We start from the raw sequence: 24454 nt of genomic DNA on the forward strand, positions 1-24454 counted from the left end.
GCACCATACTATTGTACAAGAACATAAGGCAATTACTGTAATTAAGAAATTATGAGAGGTTGTTACTTACTGAATGAAAACTATAGAGAATGCATTTCCTTTCCTGTATTTTAGTGAAATTTGTACACTTACAGTACTGTCAATTGATAGACGGCGACGACAATAAAGTTCACCTCATTTTCCAAAAACAAGATATTTCTATTCTTCACTTTCAGAAAATTTATATACAGAAATGTTTGGCAGCTCTTACACATACTTCAGTCGGTTTTATCACTAAAATATCATTTTTCATTAAATGTAACAATACGTTCTGAGCGACGGCCTAGCATCACGACCTCTTTGCACAAGATACAGATTAACAGACTTTTTTTTATTAAATCAATTGTCTTTTTTTTAGAGTCCGTACTCAAAGATTGTGCGCTAAAGAGTTTCTTGCTGTCCAGCTGCGCTTCACTTCACTTCAAATACTTTTTGAATCACATTTACATTTCCGGTATTTACATACATTACTGAGCTTCTCAGAATAAAATCAGGCACAAATTAGTTAAAGAAAAAAAAAAGCAGTGAGGCACACACAACATTACAAACCAGCAGAAAGTGAGCCGCGTCAAACAGTTAGTACAGTGGCAGCCACATTTAACAGGACTGCGAGGCACGCAATTTCACGCTGCTCAGTGGCATGGATTCCGCAAACAGAGATCATGTGAAACTCAGCTCGCCCTATTTGCCCAAGAAATTCACAGTGCCGTAGACACTGGCGAGCAGATTGATGCCGTATTCCTGGACTTCAGGAAGGCATTTGATACGGTTCCGCACTTACGTTTAGTGAAAAAAATACGAGCTTACGGAATATCGGACCAGGTTTGTGATTGGATTCAGGATTTCCTAGAAGAAAGAACACAACATGTCATTCTTAACGGTTCAAAATCTGCAGATGTAGAGGTAATTTCGGGAGTACCGCAGGGAAGCGTGATAGGACCTTTATTGTTTACAATATACATAAATGACTTAGTTGACAACATCGGTAGCTCCGTGAGGCTATTTGCAGATGACACGGTTGTCTACAAGAAAGTAGCAACATCAGAAGACTCGTACGTACTCCAGGAGGACCTGCAGAGGATTAATGCATGGTGCGACAGCTGGCAGCTTTCCCTAAACGTAGATAAATGTAATATAATGCGCATACATAGGGGCAGAAATCCATTCCAGTACGATTATGCCATAGGTGGTAAATCATTGGAAGCGGTAACGACCGTGAAATACTTAGGAGTTACTATCCGGAGCGATCTGAAGTGGAATGATCACATAAAACAAATAGTGGGAAAAGCAGGCGCCAGGTTGAGATTCATAGGAAGAATTCTAAGAAATGTGACTCATCGACGAAAGCAGTAGCTTACAAAACGCTTGTTCGTCCGATTCTTGAGTATTGCTCATCAGTATGGGACCCTTACCAGGTTGGATTAATAGAAGAGATAGACATGATCCAGCGAAAAGCAGCGCGATTCGTCATGGGGACATTTAGTCAGCGCGAGAGCGTTACGGAGATGCTGAACAAGCTCCAGTGGCGGACACTTCAAGAAAGGCGTTACGCAATACGGAGAGGTTTATTATCGAAATTACGAGAGAGCACATTCCGGGAAGAGATGGGCAACATATTACTACCGCCCACATATATCTCGCGTAATGATCACAACGAAAAGATCCGAGAAATTAGAGCAAATACGGAGACTTACAAGCAGTCGTTCTTCCCACGCACAATTCGGGAATGGAACAGGGAAGGGGGGATCAGATAGTGGTACAATAAGTACCCTCCGCCACACACCGTAAGGTGGCTCGCGGAGTATAGATGTAGATGTAGATGTAGACTTCATGGGGGGTGGTTTCTTTACCCAACGACCAGTACGCTGAGTTTCGCTGACACCTGCATATCAGCGGTGGTGCCAAGTGCGTAGGGACTGTAGCAGCGAGGTGGGACGTCGCTTGGTCTTTCCACATAGGGCAGATTCAGTCTGAGTAGTGATTCTGGGTGTATCGTCACATGGCAAGCGGTGCAACGCGTGTTGCACCCACGAACATTGTCGACATGGTCGTTTTAAGGGTGCAGGTGTTATGGCATGGCGAGGCACAGTGTTGCATTGGCGCACTGACTTCCAAATCATTGAACACGGTGCACTCACCGATCAAAATTACTGAGATTATTTTTTCCCCGTGTGGGTGTTTTCAGGAAACCGTTCGGCAATGACTCCTTTTTTATGGGTGACACTTCAAGACAGCGTCGAATAACGGGGCTGAGAAGTTATTATAATGTGAGGTTAATGTTTAAAGGTGAGGGAAATCCCCGAGAACGCGGACAATGCAGGTTGGCGCGTGAATTTGGCAGTAGAGAGAGATGTGTTCTGGAACTGTTCAGAAGCAGAACAGAGATTACGCGGCGCGAAAGTGACGGTTTAAGTACGGTACGGTAACGTTGCTTATAGACAGTTAAAAGTGTGCTTACAACAAACACGAACTGGGTTTATGGTGTGTCAGCAAGTCAGATGGACAATAAGGCTTGCAGGATGCAAGGTATGAAGTGATCAGTGTCTGCAGCTAATGTTGCAATGTGATCTCACTACTATATGAGATCCACTGATGAGCACAAGCAACGAACTAGTAGTTGTCGTACGACAGTGTTTTTATGAACAGTGCATTTTATACCGCCGCCATAACAAGTACATTTATCCGTAGCGAACCAGTTTGTGTATCTATCAAGTCAAGTGCTCTACAGTGTAATGTCTGAGTGAAATCGTAAGTTTGTGATTCAAAGTGCATTCCACGAGTGTCATCAATTATTTACAGAAAATAGTTCATTATTATCCCAAATCCATCACTGTGTGTGCAACAATGCCAGTAACAAGGCTATATTACGTGAGTATCGGCGTATTAATGCAACAAGAGGATATAATCGGAGTTAACGCCGAAAATTTCCAACAAACGCCGGATTACACAACTGAGATAAGACGCCAGGCACTGTGCCACATTAGTTACAGTTCAACTCGATGTGGTGGCTTTTCAGTACATCATCAGCGTAAAAATTCATTCAGTGTCATTAGAACAAAATGATTCTAAAGTAATGTTTTTAACATCTCTAGTAACCATCAGTTCTATAGTTTTCATTGATTATTCAATTAAAGAATTTATTGCCACCACAGTACTCATTGTACCTTCAGTACAATGCAAATTCAGTAACATTAAAATCATTACTGACAGTTGGTGTAGATCACTCTAACTTACAGCAAGTTCAAGTGTTTATCATATGTGTATGTATATTGTGTTACGTAAATGTTGTTCGCCTGCTAGGTGTGATTAACGTACACCAGTTAGTGCATTCTGTTCAGTCACTTCAAAGAGGTTATTTTTGTTAATGAAAATCAGAATCATTTAATATTCGATTTCTTGTACGCCATCGGCAATATTTATTCAGTAATTCCGTGTAGTAGTCTGAACTACATAGCAAAGCTATTCACGCTTATTACACGCGATAGCCGCTTTCCAGACGTCCGATGCCGCATGGTCTAAAAATATTACAGTACATTCAGATAGTGGCATCGCAAGACACACGCATCGAAGACCGTCCAGCAGCTGCCAAAGATGCTGGTGGAGGAACTGAACACCCCGCCACAAGAATTCCTTACTAGGCTGGTGGCCAATTTGTGAACACGTTGCACAGCATGCATTTCTGCCCGTGGTCATCCAACAGCTCACTGAGAACCATGTCCCGCCTTTTGTAAAACCCATAAGTAGGGCGGTGACTTCATTGTGATTATTTATTACCTTTGAACAACACTGTCATTTCTTTTCGTCGCACTGCGTATTCCTTTCGGTTACTTTCTGTACTATACTGTATCAATTCTTTCTATGTATGGTCTAAGTTTCCTCAAACTACGTTACTTGGCTCTCACAGCATGCCAAAGTTATTTCGTCTCCACGTTGTGCGCGCCAGTACGCAAGGAATTTCATCTTTTCCCGTATTTCGCTTCTTGAAAAGCTTCATATCACTGACTTTCAAAATCAGTTTCGGAAGTATGGAGTGATGCGGCGTTCCCATGCAACATCGTGGAGAACTACTCTTCACCAACATGCACTACCGGTGAGTTAAAAATCCATCCTATCTGAGAAAAGTGGATACCCAACTGTGAACATTCAGTCCGAGATTTTCAAGAATCGCACAATTCGTCACTGTTTCGTCTCCTAATACATATGCCAAAGCTGCAATCGAAAGCCATCGTGCAGGACGTAAGACAATCTATGTGCAAGGCTGAAGATTTACCCTTTCCGCGTTTGAAGATCGTCGGGTCGGCCGATCGGCAAATAGAAAATGACCTGGTCGTTACTGGACGTATCATCTAAACTAAGGCATTGGGCTACATTAGACGTTACTACTGATGGAGAGATTGCTCTATATCTAGCTTGCAATACGTACATCGGGTGCTCTATGAACTCCTAACTTCAATTGCATAATGGTCTGTAAGCAAATAAAAAAGCAGTGCTATCGTCTAAGAGGAAAATGTTGCTGACACAGATTCAAAACTACTCAAAAATTCAAAAATTAATTTTTCCATGATATGTACTGCTCTATGATTTATGCGAACATTCAAATGTTTCAAATGGCTATGAGCACTATGGGACTTAACATCTGAGGTTATCAGTCCCCTAGAACTTAGAATTACTTAAACCTAACTAACCTGAGGACATGACACACATCCATGCCCGAGGCAGGTTTCGAATCTGCGACCGTAGCGGTTGCGCGGTTCCAGCATGTAGCGCCTAGAACCGCTCGGACACAACAGCCGGCTGCGAACATTCCGTGGTACAGACTTCAAGTGCTTGAATATCCCTCGTTTTCGTAAGTACTATGGGTAAGACATTCCTGATGAGTCGATATTAAGGAAAACTTATTTAGATTTTTAGTACCAGGAGGCTCCGAAGAGTGTACCACGCGATATAAGTAATCACACACGTATCGATTGACGTTTCTTGACACTACGCTGTCAACCATGTTATTGGTGAAGTTGCCGTAGAAAATCCCCCAAAGTCATTATCGATTTCCTGCACAGTCTTGGAATCCACAAATCATTCGACAGTAGCTCATTTTGTGAATCACAGTATTAAGGGCTGATGTTTGTGGGAATTGAATACTTTGGTGTGATGAACGACACCTTTCTTTAAATATAGAAAAATGTAAGTTAATGCAGATGAGTAGGTGAAACAGTCTCATAATGTTCTATTATAGCATTGGAGGTGTACTGCTTGACACAGTTTCGTCGATCAAATATCTAGGCGTAACACTGTAAAACGATATTAAATTGAACGAGCGCTTAAGGGCAGTAGCAGAGAGGCGCATTCTCGACTTCTGTATTGTTAGGAGAGGTTTTGGAAAGTGATTCATCTGCAAACGAGACAGCATATAGAATACTAGGCTGACCCATTCGCTAGTACTGCTCGAGTGTTTGGGATCCTCAGCAGGTCGGTTTAAAGGAAGACGTTGAAGTAATCCAGAGGCGGGCTGCTAAATTGGTTACCGGTAGGTTTCGTGAGACGGGAGTATTACGGAGATGATTCGTGAAAGCAAGTGGGAATTCCCGGAGGGAAGACGACTTTCCAGAAAATTTGGAGAACTTGCTTTTGAAGCCAACTGCGGACTGATTCTACTTCCGCCAACATACATTTTCGTGTGGACCACGAAAAAAGCTAACAGAAATTGGGGCTCGTACGGAGGTATGTAAATAGTCGTTTTTCTGTCGCTCTGTTTGTGAGTGGAACAGGAAAGGATATGACTAGCATTGGTACAGAATACCCTACAGCATGCACCATAAGGCGGCTTGCGAAGTATATATGCAGATACGGATGTAGAACATTGCACATCATAATCAATATTTTTCTAGGTGGAAAATGATCTCTTAATATCGCAGGTCGTTGATGGTGTCAATTTTAGGAGACAAAATACGAGTCCTAGACAGACGAGCGTCTTCTTCTCACTCACTGCGGGTGTTGAAAATAGTAGCAAAAGTCACGTAGCCTGAATGCCTGAGTTGACTGCCTATAATGTCAGCTTGTGTTTGAATTCTCAACAATTTCTAACGATTTCTTCATTCTTAAAAGACACTAACTTTGGTGCCGCTATAAGGCTCTACATACGACCAGAATTTCTCTGGGTTTTGTGAAACAACTTTCGACAGTATTTTTCTACCGTAGTCACTGAAAGCTTCACGTCTGTTCTCTTGACAATCAAAAGTGTTTCAATCAACGTTTTTCTGTCTATAGCTCCCCCCCCCCCCCCTACTTTATTTTACACCTGTTATGCTGTAAGCTTTGTTCCCTTTAGTGTTTCTTTACAGCGACTCTGTACCACGGAGTGTCCCTCCCGTCACTAACCGTTCTGCCGGGTACGTATCTATCCAACACATGGTCAACTATTCTTTCAAACTAAGGTCTTAGTTCCTCTACATGCTATTATCGTGAACTAAAAGTGTCAAGTTCCTCATAAAGGTGTGACACCACTACTACTACTGCTACCAATGATATACGCCTTTTTACTTGTTTTAGTTGCCTTTTGTATGTTGGTAATCATTATTGCTACAACTGCCTCATGGTTACTGATACCAACTTCGATGTGGACATCCTCGAAGACGTCAGGTGTATTTGGTGTATTTGTTGCCGCTGGATGTAATATATTTCCATCATGAGTGGTTACCGAACCATCTGGTTCAAAATGGTTCAAATGGCTCTGAGCACTATGGGACTCAACTGCTGAGCTCATCAGTCCCCTAGAACTTAGAACTACTTAAATCTAACTAACCTAATAACATCACACACATCCATGCCCGAGGCAGGATTCGAACCTGCGACCGTAGCGGTCTCGCGGTCCCAGACTGTAGCACCTAGAACCGCACGGCCACTCCGGCCGGCGAACCACCTGGCCTAGGTAATTTTCTGAGAAGGCATTTAGTAACGTTTCGTTTTACTTTTGAATGATTAGAATCTCCACCGATGATTACAAAATGACTGCGGAACTCAGGTAGGGCCTACTAGTGAAGTGAGATTTTCCGTAAAGTCTTCGGTTAAATCAGTAGGTGAGTTTGGTTATCGACAGTAGGATGAAATCTAAATTTTATGCTCACACCTGATGCTGACCCATTTCCGAAGGGTATCTCATCTAATTTCAGTTTCTATCACGATAGTTTTCAGTTCATTAAATTACACTGTACGAAATCCTGCAACCGACTACAAGCTTTCTTTAAATGATTTTATTATACCAATACTAGTTTCGGACGTGAGCCCATCGTCAGGTGGTAGCATTGACTTCTTGCAAGTTTTACATTTGTGCCTTCCAGAAAAGCCTCTCTCGTCTTCAGGAGGGCTCTTCAGGACGACACAACTGTAAAACTTGCAAGAAGCCAATGCTACCATCCGACGATGGCACAGGCCCGAAAATGGTAATGGTATAATAAAATCATTTTAAACAAAAACTTGTGATTGACGGCAGTAATTCCTACAGTGTAATGTACTAAAACAACAGCTGTGTTCTCCAACCAAAATGGATAAAATAATAAACACTTCAGTTTTCTGTCAACTGCGAGAAATGCGCTGCCTTCATTTCCTGTTAGCCTCACCTGTCGATGTACGCTTCAATTCTCTCCAAAAACCTCACTCCTGTGAACTTCCAGTTTTAACCAGCTTTCTGTAACACTTCAGACTCTGGCACTTTGTTGCCAAAGCTTCAGCAGTTAACCACTAGGATGCTGTTGCCTGACGGGGGCATTCCTTCGGATCTTACACTGATATTTCGGGACATGCTTCAACAATCATTATCTGGAAGGAGACTCGCCAAATCTAAAAAATCATTATGTGCAACCAACATAGTCAGCTAATCAGGTAACAACCCCTGATATGCTCGTAGTACACACCTCACCCCATTTTGGAGACCTAAAGTCCTTCATCTTATGCCACAAATGCAGGAAGTCACAGCGTAGCTTTTCGAGGAACCTTTTAGTCTCTTGTCCAAGCCTTCCACTCGACTCAGAAACTCCTTGAGCAATGCTGGGGCTCTCAACCTTCTCTGGAAGTCACTGGAATGATCCAAGTTTGACCGCAGAGTCCAGACGACAGGCATCGTTTATCCAATTAAGAGCTACTATCTGTAGTTCGTAACACACTGTTCTCTCAGTGGCTGCCGGAACAGCCTCTTCTACATGTTGAATGAGGCTTCTAGGAACACTCACTGAGTTCACATGGCCTTCCCGTCACTTGTGGGCATTTTTCTGAGGAATACCAATATTCATCATACTTTTGAGCTGTCGACGATTAACAGACAACAACATTTTTGTGTTTGTCTCCCCTTAACATGGGACACAGCATGTTCCTCAACCACGGAGGTGAGTCTCAGTGTCTCAGTGTCGGTTACAGTAGAAGAGAGCATCTGGAACTTGTTAGTTAAGGGACGGGTGTGACATACTAAGTTCTCCCTGGTCCCTGCTTCCCCTGAACAGGACTTCTCGGCCTCCCACTGACACACCATTTACGGTCTAGTGGACGCGTTGTGAGACATCCCTTATTTCCTGCAGAAGAGACACTGTCCACAGGAGAGGACAGTACCTCAGTTACCTTTGGTATCTCTGGTACATGAGTATCGGTGATCTTCCCAAAACATCCATTCGTAGAACTTCCAATTGCTTGACAGTAATCAGGGCGACTTCCAGATGCTTACGAACAGCAACTAACTTAACCCTTGCCTGAAAACTCCATACGCTGTGCGGCTTCATTATACCTGGTGCAGTGTCTTTCTGACCAGTAAACAAATAACTTTAAACTAAGCTTGCTTACTGTATATTAATTTATAGGTATGATGCGCTACAAATATTACCAGTAGCCACTCCTATTCAAAGAGAAAACTAAATTGACAGGATATTATACCGAATCACAGTAACAGTAAATCACAAATGCCCATTTGCTGCGCAACTGGTGATGCGCAACACGCGTAACTTCGTAAGTTCACGAAATTAATACGTTTGCAACCGTCTACAAATTCTCAAACCTGTACCTTCTTTCGCGTAACATAATTATATTTAAATTAGGAAAAGACTAGTTTTGAAAGAGAATAATTTGGCTAAAGTTTTTAAAAGTTCAAATAAACGTTGGAATTGACAGCACGGTACGAGATTTTTCGCGTGATTTCCCTAAATCGCTCCAGGCAAATGCTGGGATGGTTCCTTTCAAAGGGCACGGCCGACTTCCTTCCGTATCCTTCCCTAATCCGATGAGACCGATGACCTCGCTGTTTGGTCTCTTCCCCCAAAACATCCCAACCCAGAGATTTTTCTCGGCTCTCGCAAATCTACGAAAAAACACAATATATCACGAAGTACACGAGTGTTGACATAATCAGTAAAAGAATCCGTAAGAACGATACGAACACTTTTGAAGAACGTAAAAATCTAGACTTTTTCAAAGCGGATCTATCTGTCACACGTGATGCCACACAAATGAAAATTCATGCAGAAAGTGAACACTACATCATCAACCTTTTTTCTTTTCTTTTCACTTTTGAGTCATCAGTCTTCTGCTGGTTTGGTGCGGACCGCCACGAATCACTCTCCTATGCAAACCTCTTCATCTCACACTTGCAATCTACGTTCTCAATGATTTGCTGGATGTACTCTAATCTCTGTCTTTCTCTAGAGTTTTTGCCCTCTCAGCTCCCTCTAGTGCCAATGAAATCACTGCATGATGCCTGAACAGATGTCTTATCAGCCTGTCCCTTCTCCTTGTGTGTTTTCCACATTTACCTTCCCTCTCCTATTCTACGCATAACCTCCTCATTCCTTACCTTATCAGCCCACCTAATTTTCAACGTTCGTCTATAGCACCACATCTCACATTCTTTGATTCTCTTCTGTTCCGGTTTTCCCACAGTTCGTGTTACCTACGATACGATTCTGTGCTTCGAACGTACATTTTCAGATATTTCTTCCTCAAATTAATGCCTATGTTTGATACTAGTAGACTTCTCTTGGCCAGGAATTCCTTGGTACTTCCGTATTTCACTTCTTCCCGACTAATCGCCTAAACTTCAGCCTACTCTTCATCACTACTACATTTTGATCTGAGTCTATATCAGCTCCTTGGTACGCCTTACAATCCTGTCCTGATTTCGAATCTCTGTCTGACCATGATGTAATCTAACTGAAATCTTCCCGTATCACCCGGTGTTTTCCACATATACCTCTTCCTCATGATTCTTGAACGGAGTATTTGCAATTACTAGCTCAATAAGTCTTTCTGCTCTCTCATTCCCTGTCCCAAGCCCATATTCCCGTGTAATCTTTTCTTCTACTCCTTCCCCTAAAACTGCATTCCAGTCCCCTATGAGTATTAGCTTTTCATTTCGCTTTACGTTCAGCATTACTCTTTCAGTATCCTCACACACTTTCTCTACCTCTTTACTTCAGCTTGTGACGTCGGCATGAGTACATGAACTATAGTTGTCGGTGTTGCTGTTGGTTTGCTGTGGATTCCGATTATAATAACCCTATCACTGAACAGTTCATAGTAACACACTCTCTGCCCAATACTCCTATTCATAACGAATACTCCTCCCGTTACACCAATGTACTGCTGCTGTTGATATTAACCTACATTCATCTGACCAAAAATCCTTGTGTTCTTTCCGTTTCACTTCACTGACCCCTATTATATCTAGAGTGAGCCTTTACGTTTACCTTTTCAGATTGTCTAGTTTCCCTACCACGTTCTAGCTTGTGAAATTCCACGCCCCGACTCGTAGAACGTTATACTTTCGTTGGTTATACATTATTTTTCTCATGGTCACCATCCCTTTGGCAGTCCCCTCCCCGAGATCCGAATGGCGGCCTGGAATCTTCTGTAATTGAGAAAGTGTCATGATGATTTCTCTATTGGCAAGCCTCGTTTTATAGTATCAATCCGTTTTTCGTGTTATTTGGTGGCAAATTCCGCTTTATATACGGGGTCCGGATATTTTTGATTTGATAGTGTAGTTACAGTGACCAATGTTCTTTTCAACATCCTTTGTCTCCCGCTACAATTTTTCGCTCATATTTTTTTCCGTTGCCAAGATGCCGATTCCTATAGCTCTCAGGTTGTGTCCTATTAACCGATCACTTATTTTAGTCAAGCTGTGTCATAATTTTTCCCCCATTTCCATTTAGAAACTTCACATTAGTTATTTGAGATACCTATTAATTTCAGCATTCTTCTGCTGACCACATTTCCTACGCTCTACCTCAGGAAAGATTTCCTAACATTTAAATTTATATTTCACATCAATAAATTTCACTTTTTCAGATGTTTTCACTACTTCGGATATCGTCAGTTACTTTGCGGCCCAAACAACAAGACTCATCGAGTGCAATTAGCGTCTCATCTGAATTATAAATGTAGGTTTGCTTTTACTCAGTGTCTCTTCTCAGAAACGTAATAATGACACTATATACTTCAAAGAATCGTTTCTGTTACATCTTACTGTTACATATGAAGCTAGATCTATTCGAGAGTTAGATATGATAACGGTTCATGGAACTTTGTGATTACGATTTGCAGTAAGTCAGCGTTTCTTCTAAACTGCTTCTCTGCGTTTCAGAATTTGGTTCAGCAAGCATACACCCAGAGAGATTCTATACACACACCTATTATGAGTCTTCCCTTTCTACTCAGGGATGCATTTGGAAAATTCAGAGACCTCTAGAAAAATACATCATATGTGCAACGGTATCAAGGCAGCTGAGATTTTAGTGGCCATCGGGGATATGATCATCTTATGTTACTCAGATTTACTGTAATGATCGATATTCCTTCTCGTTTATACAGTTTTCAAGTATTTGTGGAGTTACTATGTTGTTTATTACCATATTTCTTCAGCTGGGACAATACGCTGCCGTTCGCTTTTATAAATATTGAATGAATGCACGTTTACTGCGATTTACCAGTATTCAAAAAATGGTTCAAATGGCTCTAAGCACTATGGGACTTAACATCTGAGGTCATCAGTCCCCTAGACTAAGAACTGCTTAAACCTAACTAACCTAAGGACATCGCACACATCCATGCCCGAGGCAGGATTCGAACCTGCGACCTTAGCAGCAGCGCAGTTCCGGACTGAAGCACCTAGAACCGCTCGGCCACAGCGGCCGGCTTTATCAGTATTGATTGCCAATATGGCCCGCAAATTGCTGTCAGTCATGGCACCAGTTAGTGCAGAAAATGAAAATCTGGTAAACTTCCATCATATAGGGGTGCCTCATGGTGTGTAGTGACTCACAGTTCGTTGGCAGTTTTCAACGAAATCACATATACTTAGAGATACCTCATGTGAATGAATTTTACGTAGATGTCGTAGAAATAGGGTAGGATCAAATCCTTTACTTTCTAGAAGTGCTATGGGGTGTATAAAATCGCATTTCAATTGCTTCAGTCCTCTTTGTAGTCAATAACCAAGACTGTCATGGTCGTCGTGTGACTAGAGCCTGCAGTCGGGTAGACCGTTCGCCGGGTGCTAGTCTTTCGATTTGACGCCACTTCGGCACCTTGAGCGTCGATGGGGATGAAATGATGATGATTAGGACGGCACAACACCCAGTCCCTAAGCAGAGAAAATCTCCTAGCCAGCCGGGAGTCGAACACGGGCCCTTAGGATTGACATTTTGTCCCGCTGACCACTCAGCTACCGAGGGCGGACCATTCGTGCCTACTCGGGGGTTACACAGGATGATTCTGAAATTACTGAGAAAATTACAGAGATTTTTCAGAAACATTTTCTTAGTATTTTATATATTGGACCTGTGGTAGGCGGTGGCTCGTTGCAGAGTAATAATGAAATTGAGCTATATAGGTTTGTTACCTTATTATCTCTACTTCTATAAAAATACGTATTCAGCCGTGAATAAGGCGCAATCTGCACTAACTAATACGAATAACTCATAACACACAGTAATACAACAGCGCTCAGGAGCAAAATAGCTGTGATGTGGTTGCCAGCCCTGCAGGAACGGTTCAGCGAAGCATCTTTGTTTCGCTCTTGCTCCACATTCATTGATCGCGTACATGGGGTCCATACCAACCAAATCTTCATCAGTAACACCACCCATACCGCTTTGTATCAGCAATATCCGAAAAAGCCAAATCCGAGACAGAACCGAGCAGTACAGGCTGCGGTTAAGAGCAAAGCTGACATCACTGTTGCAAAACACTTAATGACGGTAACAGGTTTGTTTCCGGAAAAGATACGCAATGAACACGGTCGACAATTCACTGTTGTGCAGATATTTTCAGTGCAATACTGGCACAAAGATAAATGGGATAAGAATTGAAACGAAATGCTATTACTCTTTAACGAGCCTGCAGAGATCACGGGCCCCTTATGGCAGATACTCGGAAAGTATCCTTGAATAACATCAGAAATTACCTCTGGTCTATTCAGGTTCATCCTGTAGACGTGGACGCAGTTGCTACGCAGAAACACTTTTCTCGAGGCTAGTAAACGGTGTGTTATTTCCTAAACACGTGGTTTTTCTAAAAAATACTTCTGTAATTCACTCAGAATAAAAATGTCGTATGAAGAGAATGAATATTTCTGGCGTTTAGAAATGGTGGCGAGTAAATCATTTTCGTACCTGTCTTTCAAAATGCCAAAAAAGTTATATCAATCTGCCGAGAACAGAAGCAAACTTGAAGCGCGAGGAAAGATATAATTAAAAAAGAAAGAAACAAATCCCTCTTGTATCCTTAAACACCCACTAACGCAGCAATGAATTCATTTTCCGACACGAGTTGCGTCCATTGTCTTGAGCGGCCACTCAGGAGAATGAAGTCAGGTTGTTTATCTCGCGTGAGAGATGGCCTCTTCTCGCTGCGTTCACCTCGACCCACTGTTTTCCATCTCACGCAGACCCAGGCGCCCTTGGAAGCGCCAGGAACATCAACAGGTGCAAACGTGTTCTGTGATGCTGCATTCTGTGCGATGTCTTTTATTATACCCTATAATTCTGGGGACGATGCCGTAATTGTAAGACGGGGCCGTGGAGTGCATCGGTTCTAGCCTTTTATCGAAATCGTTGCAATCGATCTTCTTCGGGTTGAAAATATTCAGAAAAACCGTCGAGGACGCTTCACAGACTTAGTGCAACGAGAGACCTTACGACTGATTGAATTCGCGATGAAAATCGCCCCCAGATGCAAAGCAACTTCGCAGTTGGTAAGATACACGAAGGTGAGCACGACCGAGCTTAAAGCCAACCGGAGAGAATTTTGACAACTCATCACTCTAACCCGACACTGGAAAATGCATCCTTATCTAACAATCTTAGAAGAAAGATTAAGGAAAGGCAAACCTACGTTTCTAGCATTTGTAGACTTAGAGAAAGCTTTTGACGATGTTGACTGGAATAGTCTCTTTCAAATTCTAAAGGTTGCAGGGGTAAAATACAGGGAGCGAAAGGCTATTTACAGTTTGTACGGAAACCAGATGGCAGTTATAAGAGTCGTGGGACATGAAAGGGAAGCAGTGGTTGGGAAGGGAGTAAGACAGGGTTGTAGCCTCTCCCCGATGTTATTCAATCTGTATACTGAGCAAGCAGTAAAGGAAACAAAAGAAAAAATCGGAGTAGGTATTAAAATCCATGGAGAAGAAATAAAAACTTTGAGGTTCGCCGATGACATTGTAATTCTGTCAGAGACAGCAAAGGACTTGGAAGAGCAGTTGAATGGAATGGATAGCGTCTTGAAAGGAGTATATAAGATGAACATCAACAAAAGCAAAACGAGGACAATGGAATGTAGTCGAATTAAGTCGAGTGATGCTCAGGGAATTAGATTAGGAAATGAGACACTTAAAGTAGTAAAGGAGTTTTGCTATTTGGTGAGCAAAATAACTGATGATGGTTGAAGTAGAGAGGATATAAAATGTAGACTGGAAATGGCAAGGAAAGCGTTTCTGTAGAAGAGAAATTTGTTAACATCGAGTATAGATTTAAGTGTCAGGAAGTCATTTCTGAAAGTATTTGTATGGAGTGTAGCCATGTATGGAAGTGAAACATGGACGATAAATAATTTGGACAAGAAGAGAATAGAAGCTTTCGAAATGTGGTGCTACAGAAGAATGCTGAAGATCAGATGGGTAGATCACATAACTAATGAGGAAGTATTGAATAGGATTGGGGAGAAGAGAGGTTTGTGGCACAGCTTGACCAGAAGAAGGGATCGGTTGGTAGGACATGTTCTGAGGCATCAAGGGATCACAAATTTAGTATTGGAGGGCAGCGTGGAGGGTAAAAATCGTAGAGGGAGACCAAGAGACGAATACACTAAGCAGATTCAGAAGGATGTGGGTTGCAGTAGGTACTGCGAGATGAAGAAGCTTGCATAGGATAGAGTAGCATGGAGAGCTGCATCAGACCAGTCTCAGGACTGAAGACCACAACAACAACAACATCTAACAATTTTTGTAAGGACTGAAAGGGAAGAAAAAGTTTTCTCCTCACAGTAGCATTAAGAAGCACAACTGTTGTCTCAGAATAGTCGATTTTTCTTCTTCAAGTGTTGTTCAGCTCTTGTAACAGTATTTTCATGACACCAGAAGACTGATAACTCAAAAAAAAAAAAAAGTGAGGCAGTGAGTATCGACTTCGAACGTGGACTAATCATTTGATGTAACCTTAGTGACAAATCCATCGTGGACAGGTGAAACCTTCTAAAGGTGACGTAGTCGACTGTTGATTATATGAATGTAAAGGGGAAACGCCATAGAACAACAAGGCAAATATAATACATTGATGGTCAGAGACCGTCGAGCAATGTACACAATGTGCAAGGACGTTTTAAAAAAAATCATATGATGTTAGCGGAAGAAATCACTTGAGAATTGCAAAGCAATATCAGCAGTTGAGCAAACACGGTGACTGTAGGTAGGAATTTAAAAAGAACGAGACACGATTGTGGAGCAGCTCCTCATAAGCCATGCATTTCTTTAGTCAGTGCTAAGCGACTTTCGACCATTGAGTTGGTGTAATTAGCGACGCATTTGGACAGTGGATGCCTGGAAACGAGTGATTTGGGCTGACGAATCACGCTGTAGCCTGTGCCAATCCGACTGGAGTGTTTGGGTTTGGTGAATGCCTGGACGTCTTGTGACGACAGTGAAGTACACAGGTGAGCGCTGTTACAGTACGGTCGTGTTTCTCATGGGCGGGGTGTGAGCCTCTTATTGAGCTTAAGATAACGCTGAATGCGGAAGTATGTGAACACGTTTTGCAACATTGTGTAATGCTCAGAGTAGAAAATCTGTTCGGAGACGATGATTGTTTCCATCGGAATGCCAATACACATTGTCACACAATGAGTCACGGGATAGCGACATCTAAATATACATATGGCGCTACTGTCGTATACAAACGGTATAAAAAGGGAGTGTATTGGCGAAGATGTCATTTGTACTCAGGTGATTCATGTGGAAAGGGTTCCGACGTGATTATGGGCGAACAACTAGAATTAACAGACTTTGTGCGCGGAACAGTAGTTGGAGCTAGACGCGTGGAGCATTCCATTTCGGAAATAAACTACTGGCCATTAAAATTGCTACAACAAGAAGAAATGCAACGATAAACGGGTATTCATTGGACAAATATACTGTACTAGAACTGACATGTCACTACATTTTCACGCAATTTGGGTGTATAGATCCTGAGAAATCAGTACCCAGAACAACCACCACTGGCCATAATAACGGAGTTGATACGCCTGGGCATTGTGTCAATCACAGCTTGGATGGCGTGTACAGGTACAGCTGCCCATGCAGCTTCAACACGATACCACAGTTCATCAAGAATAGTGACTGGCGTATTGTGACGAGCCAGTGCTCGGTCACCATTGAGCAGACGTTTTCAATTGGTGAGAGACATGGAGAATCTGCTGGCTAGGGCAGCAGTCGAACATTTTCTGTATCCAGAAAGGCCCGTATAGGACCTGCAACATGCGGTCGTGCATTATCCTGCTGGAATGTAGGGTTTCGCAGGGATCGAATGAATGGTAGAGCCACGGGTCGTAACAAATCTGAAATGTAACGTCCAGTGCTCAAAGTGCCGTCAATGCGAACAAGAGGTGACCGAGACGTGTAACCAATGGCACCCCATCCCATCACTCCGGGTGATACGCCAGTATGGCATCCAATGTGCGTTCACCGCGATATCGCCGAACACGGATGCTACCATCATGATGCTGCAAACAGAACCTGGATTCATCCGAAAAAGTGAAGTTTTGCCATTCGTGGACCCAGGTTCGTCGTTGAGTGCATCATCGCAGGCGCTCCTGTCTGTGATGCAGCGTCAAGGGTAACCACAGCCATGGTCTCCGAGGTGATAGACCAAGCTGCTGCAAACGTCGTCTAACTGTTCGTGCATATGGTTGTTGTCTTGCAAACGTCCCCGTCTGTTGACTCAGGGATAGGGACGTGGCTGCACGATCCGTTACAGCCATGCGGATAAGATGCCTGTCATCTCGACTGCTAGTGATATGAGGCCGTTGGGATCCAGCACGGCGTTCCGTATTACCCTCCTGAAACCACCGATTTCATATTCTGCCAACAGTCATTGGATCTCGACCAACGCGAGCAGCAATGTCGCGATACGATAAACCGCAATCGTGATCGGCTACAATCCGACCTTCATCAAAGTCGGAAACGTGATGGTACGCATTTCTCCTCCGTACACGAGGCATCACAACAACGTTTCACCAGTCAACGCCGATCAACTGTTATTTGTGGATGAGAAATCGCTTTGAAACATTCCTCATGTCAGTACGTTGTAGGTGTCGCCACCGGCGCCAACTTTGTGTGAATGCTCTGAAACGCTAATCATTTGCATATCACAGCATCTTCTTCCTGTCGGTTAAATTTCGCGTCTGTAGCACGTCATCTTCGTGGTGTAGTAATTTTAATGGCCAGTAGTGTAGTTAGGAAATTCAATATGCATAGATTCACAGCGTAAAGAGTGTGCCGAGAATGTCAAATTTCAGGCATTTGCTCTCATCATGTACAACACAATGGTTAACGTCCTTCAATTAAGGAGCGAGAGCGGCGGAGTTTGTGTAGGGTTGTCAATGCTAACAGACAAGCAATAGTGCGTAAAATAAGCACGAAAAACAACGTGGGACGTACGACGAATGTGTGCGTTAGGGCAGTGAAGTGAGATTTGGCGTTCACAGATTATGAGAGCAGATGAGCGACGCGAGTGCCTTGACTAACTGTTCGATATCGCCTGCAGCCCTCTCTTGGGCTCGTGACCATATGGAGTTGGAATCTAGACTACTGGAAAACGGTGGTCTGGCCGCATCAGTTCTGATTTAAACTGGAAACAGCTGATGGTAACATTCGAGTGTGCGCAGACTCCACGAAGCTATGAACGCAAGTTGTCGAAGAGACAGTGAGCAACCTCATGGTGGATCCATAAATGTGTGGGCTATGTTTCCAGGGAATGGACTGGTTCATTGACTGAAAACAGCTGTGTTCGGCTACTTGGAAACATGTTCCCAAACAACAATGGAATTTTGAAGGATGACAATTTTTTGAAAAGGAAACTAGGATCCCCGTTGAAAATGTACTCCGCAGATGGGGACGAAACGTCGGGTTTTAACGTGAAACCCATTGGACCACGGCGTAACAGGCCGGAACATTTTATTAATTCTGGCATTTCCTGCTGTGAGCCGGGCTAAGTGGCCGAGCGGTTCTAGGCGCTACAGTCTGGAACCGCGCAACCGCTACAGTCGCAGGTTAGAATCCTGTCTCGGGCATGGATGTGTGTGATGTCCTTAAGTTAGTTGGACCGCTATGGAGGCAGCATGGATGAGTATTTCTCCCGCACTGAGTTGCTGCGCGATGCTGGGAAGAAGGAAATCCGACGTGATATTAGGAGATGATCCATGACATTTGTCACCTGAGTATGAAGCACCATCTGTCAGGCAATGTTCTGTGAACAGTAACATTCCTCGAATGAAATGGACTGCCCATTGTCCCGACCTGAACCCAATGTAACACCTTTTGGGTGAGTTAGATCCTCGATTTCACTCCAGATCCAACAATACTGTCTTCTCTGGTTTCGAGTCTTGAGGAGGAATGAGCTGCCATTTCTCCATATTTAGACATAATACTGAAAGTGTCCTTGCAGTGTTGAAACAGTCACAAAAGCTAATGGTGGACACACCATGTGTTAATGTCCTCTAATAAGTGTTTGGATACTTTTTATCTGATACAATCTGCAGAAAAGAAGAGGTCTGCTCAGGACAGACAAGCATGCAGAACTGATGAACCCAGTTTTTGGACTGAAGGCAACAACATGTGCATGTGTGTTGTGTAACTAAGCTATTTAGATTTTTATGTTGGTAACGCCATGTAGCGCTCTATATGAAAATCACTGACTGTGCTGTGTGCAGTCTGTGGCCGGTTTGCATTGTTGGATTTTGCTATTGTAGTGTTGGGCAGTTGGGTGTTAACAGCGCACAGCGTTGCGCAGTTGGAGGTGAGCCGCCAGCAGTGGTGGATGTGGGGAGAGAGATGGCGGAGTCTTAAGAGCGGATGATCTGGACGTGTGTCCATCAGAGACAGTAAATTTGTAAGACTGGATGTCATGAACTGATATATATATATATTATGACTTTTGAACACTATTAAGGTAAATACATTGTTTGTTCTCTATTAAAATCTTTCATTTGCTAACTATGCCTGTCAGTAGCTAGTGCTTTCAGTAATCAGGATCTTTTATTTAGCTGGCAGTATTGGCGCTCGCTGTATTGCAGTAGTTGGAGTAACGAAGATTTTTGTGAGGCAAGTGATTCATGAAAGGTGTAGGTTATTGTTAGACACGGCCATTCTTTTGTAGGGATTATTGAAAGTGAGATTGCGTAGCGCTAAAAATATTGTGTGTCAGTTTAGCGTCGATCAGAATGAGTAAAGAGAGTAATGTCAGAGTACGTTCAGTTTTGCTCAGCTGTTTGAAAAGCAAATAACGTAAGCGGTTTTCCAGCACAGTAATTCATAAATTTTTCTATGGGGACGTATCAGTTGGTGCTGTTGTGTAGCACCGGTGAGTACATGTAAAGCTGACCATTCACAGACCAACGAGTCGGCCAACCCCCTCCCGCTGAATGGGTCGTTGACCTGTTTGACTGTGCGTGGGCGCACTGTGACTGCTTGGCAGACTTTACCTGCGCCAAGTCGAGTGCCACTTTTCACCACGCCTAAACAGAAGGGGAGAGAAGAGTGGGGAAGCAGGTAGAGGCCAGAGATAGCACATGGCCGGTACGCCAGTGGGGCCGACGTTCCTGGAGCACAAAGGCGAACACGTCGGGACAGACCCTGCTGGATAGGGGGCGATGGCCGATCTGCCGGCCTGAGAATGGGATGCTTAGAGAGATGACTGACCTCCTCGCGGCGCGACGTGGGCCCGGCCGCCTTGAAGCTGTAGGTGCCGTCGAGCCGGCGGGTGACCTCCGACCTGCCTCTGGGCAGCCTGGCGTCCCCCGGCCGCGGCCGGCCCGGCGGAGCCTGCACGAACAGCGGGCCGCCGACCGACAGGTCGGGGTGCGCCGTGAGCACCTGGAAGCCGGTGCCCGAGCCCGCCACGTACTCCACCGTGTGGCGCTCGCCCGCGTCGTCCACGAACGAGTAGCGGCCCTTCACACGCCCTGCCGACAGGCACAGTAGTCACTCGTTGCTAGCAGCCTCATGTAGGTGGCGTATCGCACGGGTGGTGTCACAAGCGCAGTTTTACACGCATTAACACTGTATCTCGGACTGTAGAACTGGGCAAAGCTGGTCGTCTAAAACAGGGGTTTCCAAACTACGGCCCGGCAAACCGGCCCGCGTTAGCTGGCCGGACATTCCCGGTATCCGGCCCGCCAAATATTTGAGGTGGTACCTATACTGGCAACAATTGAGTTTCGAGACCTATCGCGACCAATACACCGCGACATTGTCGGACCTCTATCTTTACAAAGCGGAAGGTCATGGTTAAACTTGTGGCTATCCACAATAAACAGGCAGACCATTCTCCGTGCGATAGTGAAAAAAAAGAACGGTTAACAGACTAGTTAGGCGAAAACATTTTAGGTAAAAAAAAATTCTTTGCATTTTATTCTACTCACGAGTATGGTGCAACTCTTTCAAACGGACGCCACTTCGGCGGCTAGCCTTAGTAATCAATCACTATGGAAGATGCTTCTTAAGTGAGGTTTCACTTTCTTTTGATTAAGTTGTAAAATACACGTAGCAAGATAATCGTATAAAACATTTTTAATTAAAGACAATTTAAAGAAAATACAATACCTAGTGTACAAAATGATATTGGATATTTTAGTTGTAACTGATGTATAAAAATAACTGTAATTAATTTACATCTTGAAAACTCACAGTGTTAGAGTATTCACGTAAAAAATTTTAACATCTTAGTGATAATTAGTGACTTTTATGTAGCTGTAACTTTCCTTTCATAATTACCTCCAGTTGTGGATCAAGTTTACTGGTAGTGATAATCATCAGCGACTTCAAAATGTTCATCATTTAATTTTGATCTGTAAACACTTTTTGAATTTTTCGTTTTGGAGAAAGTTTTTTCACACAAATAAGCAGTGCCAAAAGCGAAAACAAAAGTCACGGGCAAATTTATGTAAATTTGGAAACTGTTGTGCACGGAAGACACTTAAAAAACTCCAGTAATGTTGACTTTGAATGTTTTTCTTTAAAAAAGTCGCTACATTGCAAATCAATAATTTCAAACTGAAGTTCAGTCAGGTACGTCCACCAATCAAAATTATGTAATTAAATAAAAATCGTAGTTCGTTTCAGTGCTAGCTATTTCCACAACCTTAGATTTTTGCGATTTCATCTTTCCTTTAGCCTTACATTACGGTGATCATGGAGTGCAAGGGTACTTTAATCCCACTAGCTAGATATTGGCCCATATGACTTCGTGGAGGAGTCAATGTGGCCCGCGGACTAGAAAGTTTGGAGGGCCCTGGTCTAAAATAAGCTCGCATAGATGAGGCATACCAAACACAGTGTACGCGTAGCAAGCGAGCTACAGTTTACGTCATACATGATTATAGAGACAAACAAATGTTAAATGTAAGCGTAGGCTTTCGCGGCCGTTGTCGTTGCCAATAAATTTCTTCTGATCTGTTCACCGCATTGTCAATATCTAAAACTGTCCGACGTTTCGACCACTCTTGCAAGTGGTCTCCCTGAAGTGACTCAGCCCTGAAAAGGGCCACTTTCAACAGTGACCGAAACATCGGACAATTTTATACACACGCCAAAAAATGTTTTGCGTCATCTCGGATCCGAGGGTTCCGGAACCTGTACAGAAAACTGGGATAAGATCCACATAAGCATCATTTCCCCCATTATTTATTGCTCATAGAAACCACACATTGCATGTTGTATCACCACACAGTGACACCTTCGAGGTGGTGGTCCAGATTGCTGTACACAGCGGTACCTCTAATACCCAGTAACACGTCCTCTTGCACTGGTACATACCTGTATTCGTCGTGGCATACTATCTACAAGTTCATCAAGGCACTGTTGGTCCAGATTGACCCACTACTAAACTGGCGATTCGGTGTAGATACCTCAGAGTGGTTGGTGGGTCACGTCGTCCATAAACAGCTCTTTTCGATAGGGTTCATGTCTGGAGAACATGTTGGTCACTCTAGTCGAGCGATGTCGTTATCCTGAAGGAAGTCATACACAAGATGTGCAGGATGGGGGCGCGAATTGTCGTCCATGAATACGAATCCCTCTAAAATATTCTGTCGATATGGTTGCACAGTCGGTCGGAGGATGGCAAGCACGTATCGTACAGCCGTTACGACGCATTCCATGACCATCAGCGACGTACGTCGGCCCCACATAATGCCACCCCAAAACATCAGGAAACCTCCAACTTTCTCTCGCTGGACAGTGTGTCTAAGGCGTTCTCCCTGACCAGGTTGCCTGCAGACACATCTCGGAGGCTTGTCTGGTTGAATGCGTATGCGACACTCATTGGTGAAGAGAACGTGATGCCAATCCTGAGCGATCCATTCGGCATGTTGCTGGGCTCATTTGTACCGCGCTGCATGGTGTCGTGGATGCAAAGGTAGACCTCCCCATGGACCCTGGGAGTGAAGTTGCGCATCATGCAGCCTATTGCGCATAGTTTGAGTCGTAATACTACGTCCTGAGGCTGCACGAAAAGCAGTGTTCAATATGGTGGCGTTACTATCAGGGTTTCTCCGAGCCGTAATCGGTATGTTGCGGTCATCCACAGCAGTAGTAGCCCTCGAGCGGCCTGAACGAGGCATATAATTGACAGTTCCTGTCCCTCGGTATCTCCTCCATGTCCGAACAACATCGCTTTGGTTCACTCTTAGACGCCTGGACACTTTTCTCGTTGAGAGCCTTTCCTGGCACAAAATAAGAATGCGGACGCAATCAAACCGCGGTATCGACCGTCTAGCCGTGGTTGGACTACAGACAACACGAGCCGTGTACCTCCTTCCCGGTGGAATGACTGGGACTGATCGGCTGTCGGACCCCCTCCGTCTAATAGGCGCTGCTCATGCATGTTTCTTTACATCTTTGGGAGGATTTAGTGACATCTCTGAACAGTCAAAGGGACTGTGTCTGTGATACAATACCCACATTCAACGTCTATCTTTAGGAGTTCTGGGAACTGGGTTGATGCAAAACTTTTTTTGATGTATGTACTTCAGCAGTCTATGCTTACTATTTTCAAATTAGGATGTACGTCTGACTCATTATTATTAGCCATTTAATACCTTTCTTCAGTCATCAGACTGGTGACTGGGTTGATGCTGCTGGCCGCACCTTCCTCTGCTGCGCTAAACTCTTCATCCCTGAGTAATACTTATAGTCAACATCTTCAAATACTGTAGGATATATTCCAACACCTAACTTCCCCCGAGAGTTTTTACCTTTTCCAGCTCCCTTAAAGTACCAGAGAATTTATTTCATGGTGCTTTAACACATGTCCTATCATCCAGTACATTCTTCTTGTCAGTGTTCTCCAAATGTTCGTTTTCTACCAAATCTGCGGAGAGCCTCTTCAGTCCTTATCTCATCAGTTCATCTTATTTCAACATCCTTCTGCAGCACCACATCTCAAATGTTTCGATTCTCTTCTTAGCTAGTTTGCCGCTGGACCATGATCGCCTTTCTTACAGTGCTGTGATCCAGACTTCCAGACTTACATTCTCAGATATTTCTTCACCAAAGTAAGGTCTATGACTGATACTAGTAAACTTCTTTTGGTCATGAGTGAATGTACTGCTCTGCTTTTTATGTTCTCCTTGCTTCGTCCGTCATGTGTAATTTTGCCTCCGAATCAGAAGAAAA

At 43.6% G+C, this 24454-nt stretch overlaps 1 protein-coding gene across 1 annotated transcript in view; it reads right to left on the reverse strand.

Moving 5' to 3' along the window:
• LOC124545169 (translation initiation factor IF-2-like) overlaps nt 1-24454 on the reverse strand; it is a 121813-nt gene that overhangs the window by 51787 nt on the left and 45572 nt on the right. Inside the window, exon 4 of the mRNA XM_047124005.1 lies at nt 20480-20742. Within this exon, the coding sequence (XP_046979961.1) occupies nt 20480-20742 (263 nt within the window). The remainder of the gene's footprint in view (nt 1-20479; nt 20743-24454) is intronic.

Source organism: Schistocerca americana, chromosome 8 (genome assembly GCF_021461395.2).
Source record: "Schistocerca americana isolate TAMUIC-IGC-003095 chromosome 8, iqSchAmer2.1, whole genome shotgun sequence".
Classification (NCBI taxonomy): Eukaryota; Metazoa; Arthropoda; class Insecta; order Orthoptera; family Acrididae; genus Schistocerca; species Schistocerca americana.